The 20,980-nt window shown below is 35.7% G+C and overlaps 1 protein-coding gene across 11 annotated transcripts in view; it reads left to right on the top strand.

Annotated features, from left to right (window-relative positions):
• The window catches only part of LOC118206113 (putative inorganic phosphate cotransporter), a 161,926-nt gene that overhangs the window by 113,796 nt on the left and 27,150 nt on the right, over window positions 1–20,980 (top strand). For 10 of the 11 annotated variants that reach the window (XM_085810718.1, XM_085810712.1, XM_085810710.1 and 7 more), the window contains 3 exons: window positions 2,694–2,877; window positions 4,536–4,666; window positions 18,933–19,082. In XM_085810718.1, coding sequence (XP_085666844.1) covers window positions 2,694–2,877; window positions 4,536–4,666; window positions 18,933–19,082 — 465 coding nt within the window. The remainder of the gene's footprint in view (window positions 1–2,693; window positions 2,878–4,535; window positions 4,667–18,932; window positions 19,083–20,980) is intronic. The other variant, XM_085810719.1, reaches the window with a different exon arrangement.

Here is a 20,980-nt window from a genome sequence, read left to right as displayed (position 1 = left end):
CTGATTTAAAATCCATCATTTTACTCTGGGACTAGGCCAGCGCTCCACTCAGCTATGAGATCAGTCATCGTTCAAAATGAGAATTCTAACCAAATCATACAATATTACACAAATTGCTATCTTAAATCCTAATTTTATGCTAAGTTAGATACAACTTTACACTATATAGGGCAGTTAGCCCAGGGGCACAAAACCGAAGTTGTTAGTTCAAACGATAGTTAACTGCTATAGCCACTTCAGAAACACAGTTCATGACAATAATTTAGAATTCTCATAAAGTGGAACTTACCTTCGTAGCTTTTACTAGACTGTTATTTCTGCTCATCTCGTTCGTTATTACACATTTCGTTTGCAATGTCGTCAAACTGATTTGCATTCACTATAGAAGTTTCACTTCAGAAAGCAATTAAGCTGTACTTAGTAAGTGATATCGTGATTGATCGTATTTAGAATTAACTGCTAAGTGCACTTCATTGAGCATAAGAAGTCCGAAGTATATAAATAGTCGGTATGAAATGCTCAGAAAAGACAATTTCAAACTTTACTTCTTTAAGTATTGATTCTAGATATGTGCTTCTAGTTATCAAGTTTCTTAAAGTATTAAACTTTATAAAATCGTTTCAATTGTTTGGCAGATTTTTGTACGTAGCGTATTCGGAAACTAAGTACCGTTTCATTATAACGCCGTCGCAGCGCTGTGGTAGGCGTCCGGCGCATGCGCACTAGTCTTTCTTGTTCACTGACTTTCAATTGTCGCCATTTTGGTTGCTCTAAATTGTGTTTTCAGTTTGCTGTGCACATTCAAAATGTTTAAGACAATTAGTTCTCCCGCTGACTGTGAGATTCGTGCCGTGATTAAATTTTTGAACGCGAGAAATGTTAAACCGGCCGAAATTTATCGTCAAGTGACAGAAGTTTACGGTGAATACACGATAAGTGATGGAATGGTGAGAAAGTGGGTAAGAATGTTTAATGCAGGTCAAACAAATGTCCACGCCGAGGGTCGGAGTGATTGGCCTTCTGTTGTCACCGATGATTTGGTAAGGAAAGTTGATGAAGCAATTCATGAGAACAGACGCTTCACAATGAGAACTCTTTCAGACGCATTTCCACAAATTTCACGTACTGTTTTGTTCGAAATTGCGTCTGACCGCTTGAATTATCGCCCCATACTGCTAGTGTCACTCAATCGTTAATTCGACAGTTTCATTGGGAGCAGTTCGATCACCCGCCGTACAGCCCGGACTTGGCGCCGTCCGACTATCACTTGTTCCTGCACATGAAGCGCGAGCTTGGTGGCAAGCGCTTTGGATCTGACGATGACACGAAAAATGCTGTGGGTCGTGGTTATCGAAACTGGTGGGAAGTTTCTTTGACGATGGTATACAAAAACTGGTCACCCGCTATGACAAGTGTTTGATCATTGGCGGAAACTATGTTGAAAAATAGTTTAAGACATGTATTTTCATGTAAAAATAAAATTGGATTCAAAAAAATTGTTCTACTATTTTTTTTTTCGAAACGGTATTTAGTTTCCGAATACGCCTAGTAAAACATCATTTTATGTAATTCGCATAGAGCAATAAGTGTGATTTATTGTTATTATTTTTTTAATGGCGAGCACTAGCCATTTTAGGCTTTGGGCACTTTTGCTACCGGAGCGGTGGTCATTTTATTACGGAGGCAGCCAACTGACGGCCACCGTTACCTCATATAAAGGGACAAACAATTTATATCCTTGCCTTATCCGAGATTCAAACACGGGACCTTCGGTACGGCACTCAGATTCAGGAACCACTTTCCTGTTTGTGTGGCAGAATTAATGTATTTATTACATTTTAATGAGTTGAAAGGGACATAGTTCTAAAGTTTTACTAAACATATTTTGGGAGATATTTTAAAATGTATTCGGCGAGTTCATTTTTCCATACTTTTCACACATTTAATTTAAGAGCTTTAAAAACAAAACATGCTTGTTTGACAATTAATGCCGGCATCTAGCGAAAACAATGCTTGGTATTAAACTTGAACCTAGCCGTTTAAAATTACACGCTAATTATTTCTGCAAATTTTAGGCGCAGTTTTATGAAGCATATTGCGCTTTATGATGCATATTGCATATTGGGGACTGAAGCATAATGAGAATTTTGTTAACTAAAAAGTTTGCCCTGTGAGAAATTACGTAAAAAGTTATTTTTTATACTAAAATATTCTCTTCTGTGCAGTAATAAAACAATTTTCATAAAGTTCATTCCTTCTTTTACAAGTACTTATCGCATTCTCTTACGCCTGCTGTCATAACAGCGATCGCATGTACAGCTGGCAGTCTGAAAACAGGTAGTTCGACTTCCGGAAAGTCACAGTTGATTATTCATATTTTGTGCTCTGTAAAATATAACCAGCAATGTACAATGGCACCCGAACTAAAACGTAGTGCACAATAACTTGTCATCTAGATTAACCATCTAGATTTGGCTGACTGTGCTTGATGCCTCTTCCTAATCGTCTTGTAACTGGGTACAGGTCTGGGCTACTAGTAGTTTAAGAAAGAGCCTATAATTATCTTTCGAGAACACCTTACGTGTCATACAAGAAACAGATGATACTTAAATTAATAAGTTACTTTCCTATTAATACACTGAGAAAAATGTATTAAAATAATATTTGTTACAAAAGTGTATTTTGACTTGTAGGCTCCAACGGTACCAGTGTTGTTTTACCTGATATCTCGGTGGATACCTGTGCCTGAACGCAGCTTCAGCACCGCATTTGTATTCTCTGGATTAGGCTTGGGATCCTTTGTTTCGTTTCTATACAGCGGCGTTTTATGTGCAAGCGAGATTCTGGGAGGCTGGCCTCTTGTGTTCTACGTTGGAGGTAATACATATTATTTAATTTTAAGGGCTCAAAAATGCTTTGCTTTCTGACCTCATCTTTTTGTTTTGTTTTTTAGTTTAGAACTTAAATAAATGAATACTTCTAAGTCATTGCCGTATCGCTTTTCTAAATAGTTCATTTACTCATTACTATATTTTAATTCATTTTTCACATCTTTCATTTTGGGCTTAATTATTTTAATCTGCTGTTTCTTTTTTGTCAGCAAACATAATTTAATGTGTGAAAAAAATTCATTCGATATATTTTGACAAGATACTAGAGAATAAGTTTGAGAAAAATTCGGTTGTAAGTGGGTAGTAGTTTAAGAAATAAAAAATAAATCTTTATCTTACATTTGCACCATTTATTAACCCGTATTTTATTTTCTCTTAAATAATCAAATTTTTGGACAATTAATAAATTAGATTTCTATGAAGTTTTACTTAGTTCACTTACACCTGAGTGTCCATCACCCTTTCGAATGCTTAAAGACACTTATTTTATTGTAAATTAGGCATTATAAACACTTCGTTGAACGTGAAGACACCCGGTTTATATGTGCACTCATTTTTGAGGTTAAGATTTTCTGGATTTATGAATAACTCACATAAAATGAACACATTCTGAGAGGTACTAGGTTTATATAAAGCGGTATATGCTCCAAGATAAACAGTTTTTTTAAAGATAGCGTTCAGAAAAATTCAAGTTACATCTTGACATACAGCTTGCGACGTAATTGTGTCTTTATTTTATTCGCATTCATTCTGAACTGAAATTTGTGTCGAGATTTGCATTTTGAATCAAATTGTTGACAAATTCTGGCAATAAATTATCTGAGGATGTGCATTTTTTAAAACACTTACATCTGTGTCTGTCAGCCTGAAGCTACCTTCTATCATTCATTAAAATTGTAAGGTCACAGTCATCTACTGTACTCTGTTGCTTTAAAACACACACTTCAAGTTCGTACCGACCTTCCTCGTTCCTCTCACGTTACGGTCGTAAAGTGTATCGTCATAATCATAGAGAGAGGATTAGGAAGTTATGGTAAATTAGAGGACTCGACCATCTGACACAGCAGTCATTACCATCGTTACATGGCAAGCCAGAAGCAGCACAAAAAAACCTGGAAGTGCTTATTCTGAGGTAACAAACGATAGTATTGTAAGGTAACCAGACATCTGGCGGCGGTACGGAGTTGTTTAAAGACATTTTATATTTGTTTGTTTGTTTTCAATCTGAAGTTTAATAATATTCGAAAAATTATCGAGAAAAAATATACTACTATTATAGTAGATATATCTACTGTAAAGTTTATTATAACTGCTAAAAAAATTCAGCTAAATCTTCATAACATGCAAATTAGAGTATTACACTATCTATTTTTTTGTCGCATCCCGACTTCGATGTTTGATTTTACAGCAGACTGTTTAAAACTATTTTATGGCTAAAAAATTGAAGTCAATATCATATCATTAAAATAAACATAAAAATCAAAATTTAGGCGAAAATATTTCGAATCAGGAAGAGGAGAAAATTCCCATTAATTATAGAGCCCCGTTTTATCCACATAATGAAGATACGACAATGTTTACTTGCATTACATTCAACAATGGAATATTCTTGTTGTTAAAACAGTACGCTTATTTTTTCTTAAGGTTTAAGTGGATTTGTTTGGTGCATACTTTGCTCTCTGCTTGTGTTCGAGACGCCGGAAAATCATCCTACAATTTCGAAAAAGGAATTACAGTTCATTACTAACAACCTTGGCCCTGCACCTCCCAAAATGGTAAAAGTCCATTTTAATTTATTCTGAACAAATGTTGTATGATGAAACACACTTTTGTGTACATATTAAGCATTAATTGTTATAAAGAGTTATTAAAAATTATTCACGTCCTCATTATATACATAATGGCCAGAAACTTATGTCGGCTTTACTTTTTAATAAACAGACCTCAGTTGAAAATACTGCCAAGTCGTAAATGCATGTAATACACCTAACGTCTTAATTATATTGTTACTTACATCTTATTATTTTTGAACCAGAATTGCTACTTCCAAATTTAGCTGTTTAGAATATGGACATTAGCTTTGTCTGACAATAGATAATCCTTTTACTGTATTAATACCACATTTCAGTCGCTCTAGTTATCTTCATTGGAATGGTCTTAGGGTACCCTATGATATAATATGAGGGAACCAGCCCGACCCTCCTGGCAGACTTTACGTCTTCCTATGGCCTTTTTGCGGGCTGCGCCAGAGCAAGCTAAAAACAACACCTTCAACAAACAGGCATAAAGAACATAACTAAAAAACAAAATTAAAATTAAAATACCTACTGCAAGCTTATCATGATTAATCTTCTCTATCATTTTCCTGGCAAATTTTTTCAGTCTTTTAAAATCATTCAAAATATCATATATATTAAAACATAATTTTTTTTAAACTCGTTCCTGAAATCAGCAAAACATTTACATGTTTCCATATAATTTGCTACGCAGTGCCCGGTTCTTTACAGATATCACAGAGGTCAGACTCTTGTAATTTAAACCTTTTAAAATAGAAAGGAAAACGACTATGCCCTGTAATGATTTGGTTAACGTCAGTGTCTGAGTAACATAAACCTTTTATAAGTTTAACAAATTTCATATAACCTTTATTTCGATCAGAACTTCCCCACTGCTCCCTCCATTTATCATAAATATAATTTTTCATAATAATCACAGCTTTCCTTGTTGATCCCTGTACATCAATATCACGAGCATTAACATCGGTAATTGCCTCCTTGTCCAGTGCATCCGCCCTCTCATTTCCAAAATGTCCAGTGTATGCCTTCACCCAATTAAACACAATATTTTGATCTTCTCTAAAGTCTTTATATAATTCTCTAATATCTGCCATTAAAGGGTTGTCTTAATCAGATCGTGAAAGAGCTTCAAGAACGGTCAAACAGTCAGAATAAATATGTATATCATATTTCCCTTTATGAGTCTTCTTAATCCATTTAAGTGAATGAAAAATAGTTATAGCTTCCACTTGATAAACTGAGTTATAAATATTGAGTTTAAATTTATTATTCTCAGTCTCTGTTCCATAATAATATATAACACATGCGAAAGCAATGGCGTCTCCCAGACCTGACCCGTTTGTATAAATGTCAATTTCTCCTATTTTTGGAGCATCCAAATAATACGAAATAAAAATTCTTTCAGCAGGGTGAATCAAATTTAAATCAATTTTTTCAAAAGCACACCGTGTTACAATAGAATCTCCATATAATTTAAAATCAATATTTCCTGTTCTTAAACGAAATTTATCATAATAAAAAACAAATAGTTTGGAGAAAGGGGGCACATTGGCCAGGATACAAACAACCTCAGTAGAGGTCGTTCTGAAACATCTCGTAAGCATTAGTAACCAAGCTCTCTGCATTGTGTCCAGTTTCATACGAAGTGTAACCAGCTCCTCTGCCCGGCAACCCCATGCGCCTATGCCATACATAATTCGAGGAATCACAACAGTCTCATAGATTGACCTTATTATGGCATTTTTCATAGACAGAATTTCACTGGGAAGTTCCTCCTGTAATAATTTAAAATATATTCTGCTTTTTTATGAACCATAACAAAATTTAAATTATCATCCACAATTACACCAAGATATTTAATTTTTCTAAACTTTATTCTCTGATACTTATCTTTCAATCTTGATTCTCGTGTCTGCTTTCCTGCAAGGGGAGAAACACAGCATCTATCTTTTGAATATCGAACTTTAATCCTTCTTTTTCTACCCAATCCTCTAATTCCAGAACTAATTCATTAAAATATTCTTCGATTATTTGCAAAGATTTACCTTTTATAAGCACTAGAAGCTTATCAGGATAGGCTACCAAACGTATATATTCAGGTAAATGTCATTTCAGTAAATCATTTGCAATGAGGTTCCAGTACAGAGGAGCACTAGAAGACCCTGAGGGCAACCCTTACTAGAATCAATAATTATAGATTGACCATCTTCGTTCTTATTCACAATCTATTTTTTATTAAAATAGTCTATAATGATGTTTAAAATAATACATCCTGTGTGCTCCGCCCGGCACAAAAGCCATATTGATTAGATGACATAAATTTCTTCGTTTTTATATAATATTGTAAGCGATTTGCAATCAATTTGTCCAGCACCTTTCCCATCACCTTTAAGAGACATATTGGCCTCATTCTATCATTGCTTTTAAATATGAGAATTAGTTTTGCAATTTTCTAAACCTCAGGAAAGAGACCATGTAACAAAAACTTATTGTATAAATGACCGAAAAAGCTAGGATAAAACTCAAACAACATCTTTACTATGCCCGCATGTATACAGTCCAACCAGAGGAGCTTCTTGTACGAAGCTGTGTAATAACCGTCCGAATCTCATTCAGCATGAATTCTTTATCATCGGCATTACATTCATTTATTATTTCTAAGATTAAATCAAAATTATTTCGTATAGGGATAACAGTTACCAAGATCTCATCTAAAATTTCCCTTTTCACATGCTTTATATTTTCTTCTGGATTACCATCAGGCCTTTTAACATTATTCCTCTTTTTACCTTTTGAGTTGTGTGTTTAAAAAACCCATCATAATAACAATTACTTTTCAAAAAGTAATTTAATTTACTTTCATATTTTGATTTCTTAATTAATTTTTTATACATTGCTAATTCTCTCTTATAGCAGATCCCTCTATGAATTCTAATTTCTTCCGAAATGCATCTCACCTGATAAGATTTTCTTAATGACCGAACCTTTCTCTTCAACTTAGTTAACTCCGGCGACCACCAAGAGATTTTATTATCCTGTCTTTTCTAATACGAAGAAATTTATTTGTATGCAATACAAGTTCTTTCTCCATCTCCAAAATAATTTTATCCAACTGGGACTTAGTACCAGCCCTTATAATTCTCTCCCGATAACTCGTAATCTTACTTTTCATTTTTACACAAAATCTCTTGATATGAATTGGATTCCTCGTAATAGTATCAGGTTCAATGTTTCTTCTTACCTTCTTCGGAAACATACAATGACCTGACTAGAACAGAGAGCTTACTAAAGCTATGTTCACTAATTGTAGTAAGTAGACAGGATACAGACGAAGGGTATACAAAACCCTTTATTTTTTCTTTATATACAATGACTTCCGTACTTCGGAATACAATGACCCTCCACTCGGGGTCTAACTTAAAAGATATCAAAATAAAACTAAACTCTAATTTAACTTTAGAATAAGATTGGCCTTATAATAACAGAAAGCGTATGTAGCACAGAGACTGTGAACACTACAATACGTTTAATTTATCAAGAGGATTAAAACCTCTGGCCTGGAAGGCAAAGTAGCAACTGCGTAACTTCTAAGGTAAGCGGCCTGCTTCGAACTCACGGCTTCCTCTCTTCTGCTTGGCAAAAAGGCCACACTTAAATACTTGGCGTTCGCCAGACAACTTTGCATAAACTCCTTCACGCTTATAATTCTGGCCGGAAGTAGAAAATAAGAAGTGATAGTAAAGATTTAAAATAAAATAAACGTTAGTAAAACTTAAGATCCTTACATACTTCCCGCCAGAGTTAATTAGTTTGAAACTGAGGTCTAAAACGACCTTGTTGAAAACTTTTAGCTCTAGAAACTAACGCGAGGCCAAACTTTTACAATCATAACTTAGCTAGAAACTAGAAAATTTTAAAAGAAAGAAATTTGTTACAATAGCAGCTCCCGGAATATACAACAATCTTTTTTCTTTTTCATCTGTACTGCATCAAAACAGGAGCTTTATTCAATTCTGGTTCCTTCCAGAGATCTGGAAGGAAAACTAGTTTAATGAAATGTTACAGAATGACATTGCAAATAACATATAGAATATACTTTTCTTAACATTCTTATTTCATTCATGACTATTTTAATTATCTCTCCCCGTGCTCTCTGACATGTGTTGTAAAAACACCAAACACGAATGTGTTTCTGTCTATGTGTTCAACACTTCCTCCTACAATCAAAACACTAACGTGTTAAAATTCAACATACGAGACCTCTTAACACACCCTAATTTCAACTCTAGACCCTGAGGTACTATTCTGAAAGTGGCTAACTCTAAAGTGTAGCGTCAGAGAGCCTAACTACATCATTCAACCTTTAACACATATTCACCATGATTTAATCTTTACAGTCACACGAATAACAAATTTTTTAACATTACTTTCACTTTTACCATATCACGTTATTTCTAAACATTCAAAATAACAGTTCACATGTATACAAGAACATATCAAGATGCCGTTAATTTTACACATTTGAAAACATACATTAGTAGTACATTGTTAACTTCTATTCTTTTCAAAGCAAGTGCCAATTCTTTCTACATTGAAATAATACTACATTTCAAAAAGTCTTTCAGACTAAAACTTCTTTCTTGTTAGAATGTTTTAAATAAAATTTATACAATAACTTTTTACAATATTTAAGTCTTTATACAACGCTATTATACATCAACTTTAGTTTTACGCGCGAGTAATTGAAAAACATAATAAGAAAATCGGTCACAACTCATTTCTCGCCCTTTTGGCGATAAAGGTAGACCTCGCATGAGGTAAAACTTCTTGAAATCTGCCACTTGCAGTAAGAATGAAAGATTAACTTAAGTTTGTAAAGTAACATAAAATTTTACTTATCTTTGTAATATTCAGACATCCTTTTCTGGGCCCAGTCTTTAAAGGTGCTGCAGACCGTAGCTTGGTTGATCCTCCTTCTTGTACGGGCTCGCCCTTCAGTTCTTTCCTCTGGAAGCTTCCGTTTTTCACCACTACGGCCACCCTTGAACATCTTCCTTCTGTCCTCTGCTTGTGGTCTTGGCCGTTTGAAGGCAGCTGGTCTTGGTGGAACCGGGAAACTTCTGTCGTGATCCTGCTTGGACCTCGTTGTTGGCCGTTCAAATTTTTCTTGTACTTTTTCCTCCGCCGCTGATGGCCCTTCCGAAGTTCGGCGACTTTTGCTGCGGAGAGTTCTGTCGGATGAGTCAATCTTCCGTTTCACAGCCGGGTTATAGTTGCCGTCCTTTCTCCCGGTCTTTTCCACATACGTCGTCCTTCTCCCTTCTTCATTCTGGGGGTGTTCGTGAACTCTGTTTTTTGGACGGTGGAACGGCTTCTTTTTCTTTGTACCTTCAATTTTTCCGCGGGGCAATTTTCTTTTCACTTGCTTCTGTCTCTCATTGGCTTGCCCTTGTACTTGTCGTTTTCCCACATCTGGAACTTTTACCTGCGGTGTCTGCCGTACCGGATCCTGCAAAAGATCTGAAAAGATTTGCATTTTATTACGGTCATAGAATGGTTTTATCTGGTCAATGTTTGCGGAACAGGTTTCACCATTTCTTGCCTTTAACACTACAACAGCGTGAGTTATTTTTTCTATAACATATGGTCCTTCAAAGCGTGGAAAAAATTTGGCAGTTTTAACTTCTGGTGCTGAAGAAAGTGAATGCTTAATTTTTAGTACTTCATCCCCTACTTTATAAGTTACTCCCCGTCGTTTCAAGTCATAATACAATTTTTGTTTTCTTTGTGCTACTTCCGTATTCTTTTTTGCTTCTTTTATTAGTTTTTCTATATCACCCATTTTAAATTCTGGGGCTCTTTGTTGCACATAAAATAGTTTATCTAACGGTGTTATAACCTTTCTACCTAGAAATAACTCAGCAGGAGTTTTGCCCGTTGTATCATGTTTTGCGGTCCTAAGGGCGAAAGCAAATTCATTGACACAGTTATCCCAGCTTTTATGAAAATTTTTAACATAACTACGGATAATTTTCACTATATTTCTGTTGACCCGTTCCGCTATATTTGATTGCGGCCGATACGGGACCATTTTTAAATGACGTATGCCCAGTTTTTGGCACATGTCTTCAAATATATTACTTACAAATTGAGGACCATTATCCGATATAACTTTTAGGGGCGCCCCGTATTTTAAAATATATTTATTTAAAATAGAATCGGTAACTAATTTCGCGGAGGCTCGTTTTAAGGGAACAATTTCGGTCCATTTACTAAAATGATCAACTATAACAAGGAGATAGCGACTTTTGTTTAACTGACTTTTTGGGAAAGGGCCCAATAAATCGATGCCGATTATTTCATTTGAAAATTCGGATTTAATACTATTTAGAAACCCGGCCGGGCGGAAATTAATATAATTAACGGCTTGACATGTTGGGCAGGACTGGACATACGCCCTTGTTAACTTTTGCAGTTCAGGAAAGTAGACTGCCTCGCGTACGCGTTGAGTAGTTTTTCGAATACCAGCATGAGAAGCTAAAGGGCTGTCATGGAGCTCTTGCAGGATATTTAATCTAAGACTAGCTGGGATAACAGGTCGAAATTCGTTGTTGGAATTCGTAGTTTTTGTATAAAATAATAGACCATCTATTAGTTCGTAATGGGCCGCCCTATTTCTTATCGCCACAATATCTTGGTGGCTAAAATTTTCAGGATCCTTCAAATACTCATAAATACTTCCAAACTCAGGATCCTTACCCAGTTCGGTTATTACAGTTTCTCGGGAATTTATTGTACACGCTGTCAGCATTGCAACTTTTACGGTATTACCCTGTTCGTCTAATTTAATTCGTGACAGGGCATCTGCTACGATATTTTCCTTTCCGGGGGTATGCTTGATTACCAGATTATATTCTTGCAGCTTGAGTGCCCATCTTATTAACCTTGGGGATAAATTTTTTCCAGAGTACAATCTAGTTACCGCCGCATGATCAGAATATACTGTTATCGGCGCCTTTCCAAAATAGACTCGGAACTTTTGCACTGCTAACAGAACTGCAAGTGCCTCTCTCTCGGTCGCGGAATAGTTTCTTTGTGTTTGATTTAAAGTTCGGCTAAAAAATGCTACTGGCTGCTGATTTTGCGAAAGTACCGCTCCTACCGCATAATCCGAAGCATCCGCTGAAATTTCTAAATTTTCATCCTTTTCAGGAAATTTCAACACAGGGGCTTGCGTTAATGCTTGTTTTAATTTTTCGAAAGCACTATTGGCTTCGGCCGTCCACGAGAATCTTGCCTTTTTCCTTTTTAATTTTAACAATGGCTCAGCGATAGCCGCAAAATCTTTTATAAAGGACCTATAATATGAACAAAGTCCTAGAAAAGAAGAGAGCTTCTTTGCCGTGTTTGGAGTCGGATACTTTTGTACAGCGATTATTTTTGATTCATCTGTCTCGATCCCTTTTTGCGATATTTTGTAACCTAAATATTTTAATTCAGGGGCTGCAAATTTGCATTTTTCGACATTAACTTTTAGACCGGCCTCATTTAATAAAGAAAACACCTGTCTTAAATCCTGTACATGTTGGTCTAGATTATCACTAGTAATAATGATATCGTCTAAATAGATAAATGTGGACTTTCCGAGAACAGGTCTTAACACAATGTCCATGCATCGCTGAAATGTTGCTGGGGCGCCTGAAAGGCCAAACGGCATTCGCAAAAATGCATAAGTGCCAGACTTGGTTATAAAAGCAGTCTTAGGCACGTCCTCAGGCCTGATGCCTATTTGAAAATAACCATTCGTTAAGTCTAAAGTTGTCATAAATTTGGTTGATTTTATGTTCCTTAAAATTTCTTCTATAATCGGTAACGGATATACCGGATATTTCGTTATGGAATTTAATTTACGGTAATCAATAGCGAATCTCCACCTTTTTGGATGCTCCAAAGGATAATCATTATTTTTCTTACATAAAACCACCGGACTAGCATAACTACTTGAGATAGGCGTTACGATCTTTTTACGTAGCATATCGGTAATATGCCATTCTATAATTTTTTCCTTATTCTTATCATACCGGTATGGTTTTTGACGAACCGGCAATGCATCTCCGGTGTCAATACTATGGTTAGTAACCTGGGTAAATCCTGGAATATCACTAAATAAGGAAGCAAATTCACTTACCACTTGTCGGATTCTATCTTGCTCGTCATTAGGCAGGTGGTCGAGATTTAACCTTGGCGGTTCAACCTTTTCTACACGCACTGGTTTCATCGTCAGCTTAAGAGACGCTTCATTAAAATCCAGTGTAGCTTGTGCGTCTGAAAGAAAGTCTATTCCTAGTATTAAGTGTGCTTGCAAATTCTTTACTATAAAAAACATCACCTTTACTTGTTCGTCCTTGATACGGATGTACAAAGGTACTTTACCTACGCACTTACATTGTTCTCCTTGCGCCGCTAATACTGTTGTATTATCCGCATTATATATGCGGTATTTGCGAAAATACTTTCTAAAAAAGACTTCTGCCACACAGGAACACTGCGCGCCGGTATCCAGGAGTGCGGTGGCCGGGATATTATTTACCAAGACTTCAATCTTCGGAAAAGTTAAATTTTTCACCATTACTGTATTTAACTTGTAGGAAGAGGGGTTTTCGTGGCCTTCGAATTTCTGCACCCTCTCGTCAGCAGAAATCCGTTTTAGTTTAAATTATTTTCCCTTTCGGTGCTTTCCTTCTTTCTCCACTGGCCTTGAGACTTTTTTCCTGGGTTACTATTGAACTGTCGACGTTCGCCGGCTGTTTTTGAATGCTCGGGTTTCCTTGCCCACTGATTCGCTTTTTCTCCGTAGCCATGTGCTTGAGTTTGCTGTAGTCTTGGCGTACCAAATTGGTTTCGCTGTTGATATTGGCGTCTTCTTTCGACGTCCGCCGTTCTTCTACTTTCAAACTGGACTGCTAGCTCAAATAATTTTTCCAGTGTAGTCGGATTTCTCAATTCAATAAAGTCTTGCACTTGGGGTAGTAACCTCGGCAAAATCACTTGAATTATTTCAGGATCCGGACAGTTTCCATACAAGAGCTTGAAAACGTGAATTTTTCTTAAAATAAAACTCGACATGTTTTCCATTCTTTGTTGATATATACTGAAAAGTTCTGTTTCTAATTTCGCACGATCCCTTACAACAGGGAAGGCTTTTAGTAGGGCAGTCTTGAAATTTTCGTAGGTATAGGTGGGACTTCCTGCTTGACCCAAGAGACTTCTGCCGATACATTTGAACCAGTTAAGCGCTTGGCCCCTCAAAGCGCTGGTAGCTAAGGTAACTTTTTGAAACTCGTGCACGGGGTAGAGCATGAAGTGGTCATCCAATTTTTCCAAAAAACTGGTTACCTGTGAGTTTCCATTAAACGTTGCTTCTGGTTTCATCGAAGCGCGCATGGTCTGGACAATATACCCAAATCCTTCCAGGGCGGCAGCTGGCATTTCTGGATTCTGAGCTGTTTCTGCAGGCAGCACAGGTTCTTCTTGAAACTCGGCCATGGTTATTCTTCGTCGGGCGCCACTATCAGGTTCAATGTTTCTTCTTACCTTCTTCGGAAACATACAATGACCTGACTAGAACAGAGAGCTTACTAAAGCTATGTTCACTAATTGTAGTAAGTAGACAGGATACAGACGAAGGGTATACAAAACCCTTTATTTTTTCTTTATATACAATGACTTCCGTACTTCGGAATACAATGACCCTCCACTCGGGTCATAACTTAAAAGATATCAAAATAAAACTAAACTCTAATTTAACTTTAGAATAAGATTGGCCTTATAATAACAGAAAGCGTATGTAGCACAGAGACTGTGAACACTACAATACGTTTAATTTATCAAGAGGATTAAAACCTCTGGCCTGGAAGGCAAAGTAGCAACTGCGTAACTTCTAAGGTAAGCGGCCTGCTTCGAACTCACGGCTTCCTCTCTTCTGCTTGGCAAAAAGGCCACACTTAAATACTTGGCGTTCGCCAGACAACTTTGCATAAACTCCTTCACGCTTATAATTCTGGCCGGAAGTAGAAAATAAGAAGTGATAGTAAAGATTTAAAATAAAATAAACGTTAGTAAAACTTAAGATCCTTACAATAGTACAGGAACTAGTTTCTCTATATACATTTCCATCCGCATCTGATATCAAATATTTGTGGTCACTGAGAGTGAATGCATCTGAAATAATAAAATTATAATCTGGAATACTTATATTTGAAGAGCCAATCAACAAGTCAGTATATCTAACTCTGTAGATAAAAAAGTGGGGGCAGAATCAAAATTATTGAATAATGAAACATTTCTATAGAAAATAAAGTCATGCACCAAAACTCCTATCACATCAACCGATGCAGCTCCACAAGTAAAATGTTTTGCATTAAGATCTCCAAAAATTAAAAATTTTGTATATAAATTTAAAATATCATCCAATTTAAAGAGATATAAATTTATATCTTCTGCTGGGGAAAATAAACACACACAACTCCATATAAACCTTTAGCAGTATTAATTGTTATAGAGGTGATAACATCTAAAGAATAATCCGCAGTAAAATCAATATCCGGATTAACGACAGTAATGGCAATTCTCCCACCATTTTGATGAACAACTCTCCAATTTCTATTACTATATGCAGTATGTTTGTTGAATCAAACTAACGTCTGGGGTCTTGGTCAAAATTTCATCAATCGCAGACAGCTGTATGGCAGCTGCTTGACAGTGATTAAAATTAATGCTTAAAATCCACATTAAATAAGGTACAATAAAATCTGTATCCAATAAAAATTCTAAAAGTTTAATTTAATTTAAAAATCATGTAATGGTAAAATCTCTCTTAAAACCAATATAAATTAAAATTAATTAAACCAGGAAAAGTTAAAGCAGAAACAAATACGCAGTAGAATTTGTACGGCGAAACTCAAGTATGCATACTGCGGTGAGATATTAAATCAGTAAAACTAACATATCAGGACCCATAGTTAAAAACTCATAAGTTTGTAGCGTTGCGCGCCTCCAACTTGCACGCAACCAAGAGGTGACTGTGAAAACTGGATAAAAGACAGAGTCTTGTTAAGGGTTTAAGTCCCTTTTTATTCAACGTAATAAATTACAAGTGCGTGCTCTTGACGCTCACAAACTGCGCCAACTCGGCGGTCAAATAAAAATAATAACCTGAAAAGAAACTAAAGACAAGACTCTAACTACGAGGCTCTCTAAAAGTAACTAACCTCACCGCGTTTTACAATACCGCTGCTAATTCAGCAAACTTGAAGATCACGTTGAACGATTAACAATACTTCCAGGCAAGCACACAGGCCGAAACGCGGGGTTTTTCAATTTCTGGCTAACTACCTCCGCGCTCGTGAAGTAAGAACAGCACACCTTGAACTCGTTTCCTTTCTATTTAACTCAGAATACTTCCGCTGATAATTTGAATCCTTGCACGTTCTACTAAAATTTACATACTCTGGCATTGGCAGTTCCAAGGGAAAGTAAGGCTTGACAGGAAAGATAGTTTAAACTTAAAATAAATGTTAGTTAAAATAAATATAAACCCTACAAGTTCATAAATTCATATGTTCCGTAATATATTTTATTTCTCTCGTAAAAACTGGAAATTCCTTAGAAATAGCTTCGTGCCCATCATCTATATTCATTTTATTTCTTGATTTAAAATTTTTAAAATTAATACATTTCTTAAATTTACTTTTACAGTCTTTAGCTAAATGAGGACCTGAACAGGTGTTACAAACAGTTTCATTTTTGCGTTTAATATGACCAAAACGAAGGCAATTTGTACATCTCTTCGGTTGAACAAACAATCTGGCAGGGTACCATAACTCTCTCATTTTGCAAAATCTGGGCTTCACAGATTTTGTCTACATGAAAGACTCGATGAGAAGTAAGCTCTTTTCCATTTTTACCTGCATAAAAAACAAATCTAACACATCCTCCATCACAGGAGCAGTCTTGTTTCAAACTTTCTAAAAGTTTTCATTTTCAACCTCCTGCGAAACATTATAAATAATAATTTTTGGTTTTATGAACTTACTTGTCCGAATTTCTACTAGTCTGCTAAACGATGATTTGTTCTCAATAGCTCTTTCTAATTTCTTTGATTCCAACACATCTTTTAATCTAACAACAAATTTTCCATTCTTTTTTTGAAAGGAATCCACCATTTTAATGCAAAGATCCGTTGGCCTAATATAGCTTGAGATTTCATCAAAGACATCAATATCAGGAGTTTTTGCCTTAATAATGAACTCTGCGTCTCTATTTATATCATCATTATCTTTTTTTAACAATTTCGCCTTTCGACCTAAGTACGTTTTTCCTTATTCTCTTAATATCAAGAGAATCCGTAATATATCTCCCTTCCTCTTTAATATCTTCAATACGAACTTGATAAGTCATAGTAATATCTGTCTCTATAAGTCTAAGATTTTGTTCCATGGCCAATTCAACGATCTTGTCCAGACCCTCAACAATTTTGTCTGATATCTCTTTGCTGATTCTGGTCTTCCTCATTCTTTCAACTACTTGATACATGGTTTTAGTTACGGCCTATATACTTTTTAAGGATCTAATGGTTTCTTCAACTTCTGGATTCTGCAGCCTTCTATCATTATCATTTTCAACTTCATTCATATTTTCCATTCCTTTTCCACTTTTATCTTCCTTTACTGTAATATCTTTGACTGTTTGATAATTCTTCTCAATTTCATTATTTTTACAATATCAGTATCATATATCTCATTTATATCTTCAACACTTAAATCGCGATTCGTTACGTAGTTTTGAGCCAATTTCATAATTTCACCCTCTCTTTTATTCAGTAGTAAAGCAAAATCAATAATCACTATATATGGGCCTTTAATATTCAAAATTCTTACAGAAAATTCATTATATCAAATCAATTCTCCTCTCACCGCGAAAAGCAAAATTTAAGCACTCATTATTTAAGTATGCAGATAAAAAAAATGTTCATAGTCTAAATTAAAACAATATTCACAGATTCACAAAGACTATATAACATGAATTCCTTTTCATAAATATAGAATTCTGCGCAAAATATTAATAATAGTCAACAGGCCAAACGATAAGACCAAGGTGCAAAATACTGTTCGATAGTAAATAAGTTAAATCTTGACTCGCACGAAATCTAAAAAAATATAAAAACAGTTCAAAAATACCATATTGAGTCAATTATAAGTATGAAAGCTCATAAGTAATATAAAGCAGATGTTTAAGTAATCATACACGGTGTTAAAATTCAAAACACACAGAATTTTTAAATAAGCTTCATGCAAATCAGGGAATTGTCAAAAACCTCAAAAGTCATAAACAGTACATGAAACAAGTTAAATATAAGTGTGAAAATACGTAAGCAATATTAAATATGTGTTCAATTTAATTTACGCCACATTAAAATTCAATGCACACCAATTTTATAGATAGGCTATATGCAAATAGAGTTGATTCTTAAAAACATTAAGAATGGAAGAAAATACTTAAAATAAGTTCAAGATATATGTGAAGTCTTAAGCAATATTAATAAAATATTCAATTAACCTCATACAGCGTGAAATTCCACTAAACACCATTTCTCAAACAATAAGAAAATAACAGGCATAAACAAACTCGCAGCTTAGGCTTAGCGTGCTCCGGAACTTCAGATTATCCAAATAGCTTGAAAAGACTTGCATCCACTGATTTATTTCAACGTCCGAACACAAATATTTAAATACTTTCTTTAAATGCATATTTATATATAGGCATTTAACGTTATCAGACACTAAAGGTTTAAAAAGGGGGAATTTGAACTAAAGTTTTACCCTAAATTTGTGGAACTGAAATCTGATTTAAGGATAAAGGAAAATAGACACATTTTTATTATTTCTATTTTTGAATTTTTCATTTTAAGTTTAATTTTTCAGCAATCCACAACATAATTGCATTTTAATGCTTGTGTATGATTTTTTAATTGACTCATGTATGTAATATATAGCATTTTTATTACATCATATAATAAAAAATATCTGCACTGAATAAGATAGTTTTAAATCTCGAGATTAAAAAAAAAAGCTTATTTTAAAATAATCTACTATAATTAAAAGTTATAATAATTATAATTTAAAATAATGAACTTAAAAATAATAACTATGGATGAAATAAGTAATGCTATTTTTTTCTGCTTCAGATTAAGAAGGTTCCTGTCAAATCTATAATGTTATCAATACCTTTCTGGGCTCTAGCTATTGGATATTTTGGACAGTTTTGGATCCTAGGACTATATAATGTAACACCATCTTTGTACATGGGTACCATTCTTAACGTCGACAGTGAAACAGTAAGTTCGAAACGGATAATGTTTCATTAACATAAAGGTCATTCACAGGACCAAATTTTGTTTGAATGTGGTCAGCGTTTCATTGTTTCACTTTAAAAAATGAATTAAATAACGTAGACAGTCAGAGTAAAAAGCTCTGGTCACGAGATATTCTTTAGAAAAATAAAATTAAGTTTTATACGAGTTCCTCACAAAGAATATTTCAGTTACTGAATTATCCCTTACATCATTATAGATCTTTTAAAACAATTCTAACACACAAAACTGAATTGGAAAAAAAGGCCAAAATTACATGACTTAAGCCAAACCAATGAAAAGTGACAAAAATGTCAATTTCTGAGATTAAACAATACCTTGCCTTAAATGTTGCGACAAACATCTGGGGAAGGTAGGGCACATCATAAAGATTAAGAATTGCACAGTACAGTGAAACGTCACTGTACGCCGCCAAGGGGTGCTGTACAGGGAAGTGAGAATTGCCTCATTCGAGCGGTAGGCGTCATACGAAGAACTATATGAACGGAGAGCTTGCAGACATGCACTTTGTGTATGGAATAGCTGAAAGCAATGGACGAGCCGCTGCATGCATTTATCGAGAACGCTTCTCCCACAAACATCAACCACACTGCAGTTTGCTGCACGTCTGCATCAAAATTTGTGCGACTACGGGTCATTAAAAAGTGGCAGGACAAGTGAGGGCAGGCCACAATCGACTCGCTCGGTCGTTAAGGAAAATCCGTGGTGTTTACGGTGGAGAGTAATCCAAGACAAGCATATGTGCCATTGCCTCTCAATAAGAATGTCTCGTACTAGTGTCCAGCGTGTCTTGAACGCCGAGTCTTTCCACGCCTTTCGTCTCCAAAAGAGTTCAGTTACTGCTCGCTGATGGCCATCCTGAACGTGTGCATTTTGCACTGTAGTTTCTGCAAGAAAGTGCTCCTGATGTTGATTTCCCAGCTTATCTGTTGTTCACGGATGAAGCCACATTCAATAGGGATGGGGTATTCAATAACTACAATCAACATTTGTGCTCTCAAGAAACCCCCACGATGTGCGGCACCACGCGGCACAACAACACTTCAAAGTTAATGCGTGGGCGGGTTTGGTCGGCGACTGCTAAGTTGGTCCATATCTTTCACCATCCAGGTTGAATGCCGCGAATTATCTGATCTTTCTGGAGCAGGTTTTACTTGGCTTGCTTGGCTATGTTTCACCAAACGTGAGGCGCAACATGTGGTTCCAACATGATACGGTGCCTGCTGATTTTGGACTGGCTGATCGTAGGTATTTGAACAGATCATTCCCGCATCGATGGATTGGGCGTGGTGGACCGGTTCCCAGGCCCCCACGCTAACCGGATTTATCGAGCCTTGATTTCATTTTGTGGTGAGCCATCAAAAGCATCACGTATCACGACTCTGTTGTCTCTGAAATGGATCTCGTGGCAAGACTCGCCTGTGCAGCTGCTACAATCAAAGAAACTCCCGGTGTGCTTAAACATGTCTAATCTTCTCTGTTCATTTCACTCGTGCATCTTCTGATTCTGTAATGTATTCGTTCAGCTCGTGCATCTTCTGATTCTGCTTGACGCAATTGCGCCATGCTCACACGCACATCAGTATTATCTTGCTGGATTTGTTCTTCTGTTTTTTGGGTTCTTCTTTCTCACATGTCTGCAGCTCTACTTGTTTGACGGCCCAAATTAGTCCCTTTGCGTCTTGTTGGCATTGTTCACTGTACAAAACACGTATAAATAGAACAAACTAAATTACTTAATGATGAAAAACATTAAGCAATTTAGTAATAATGCATTTTTTCTTTGATATATACTGTATTTGGTTTTCACAATATTTCTCTTTTAAAATGATTCTCACAAAATTTTGCACGCACTAATATTT

This window comes from Stegodyphus dumicola, chromosome 2 (genome assembly GCF_044657685.1).
Source record: "Stegodyphus dumicola isolate Sdum_Otavi_A_Nest chromosome 2, ASM4465768v1".
Lineage (NCBI taxonomy): Eukaryota > Metazoa > Arthropoda > Arachnida > Araneae > Eresidae > Stegodyphus > Stegodyphus dumicola.
Note: the sequence above shows the minus strand (reverse complement) of the source record. Positions and strands in the feature narration are given on the sequence as shown.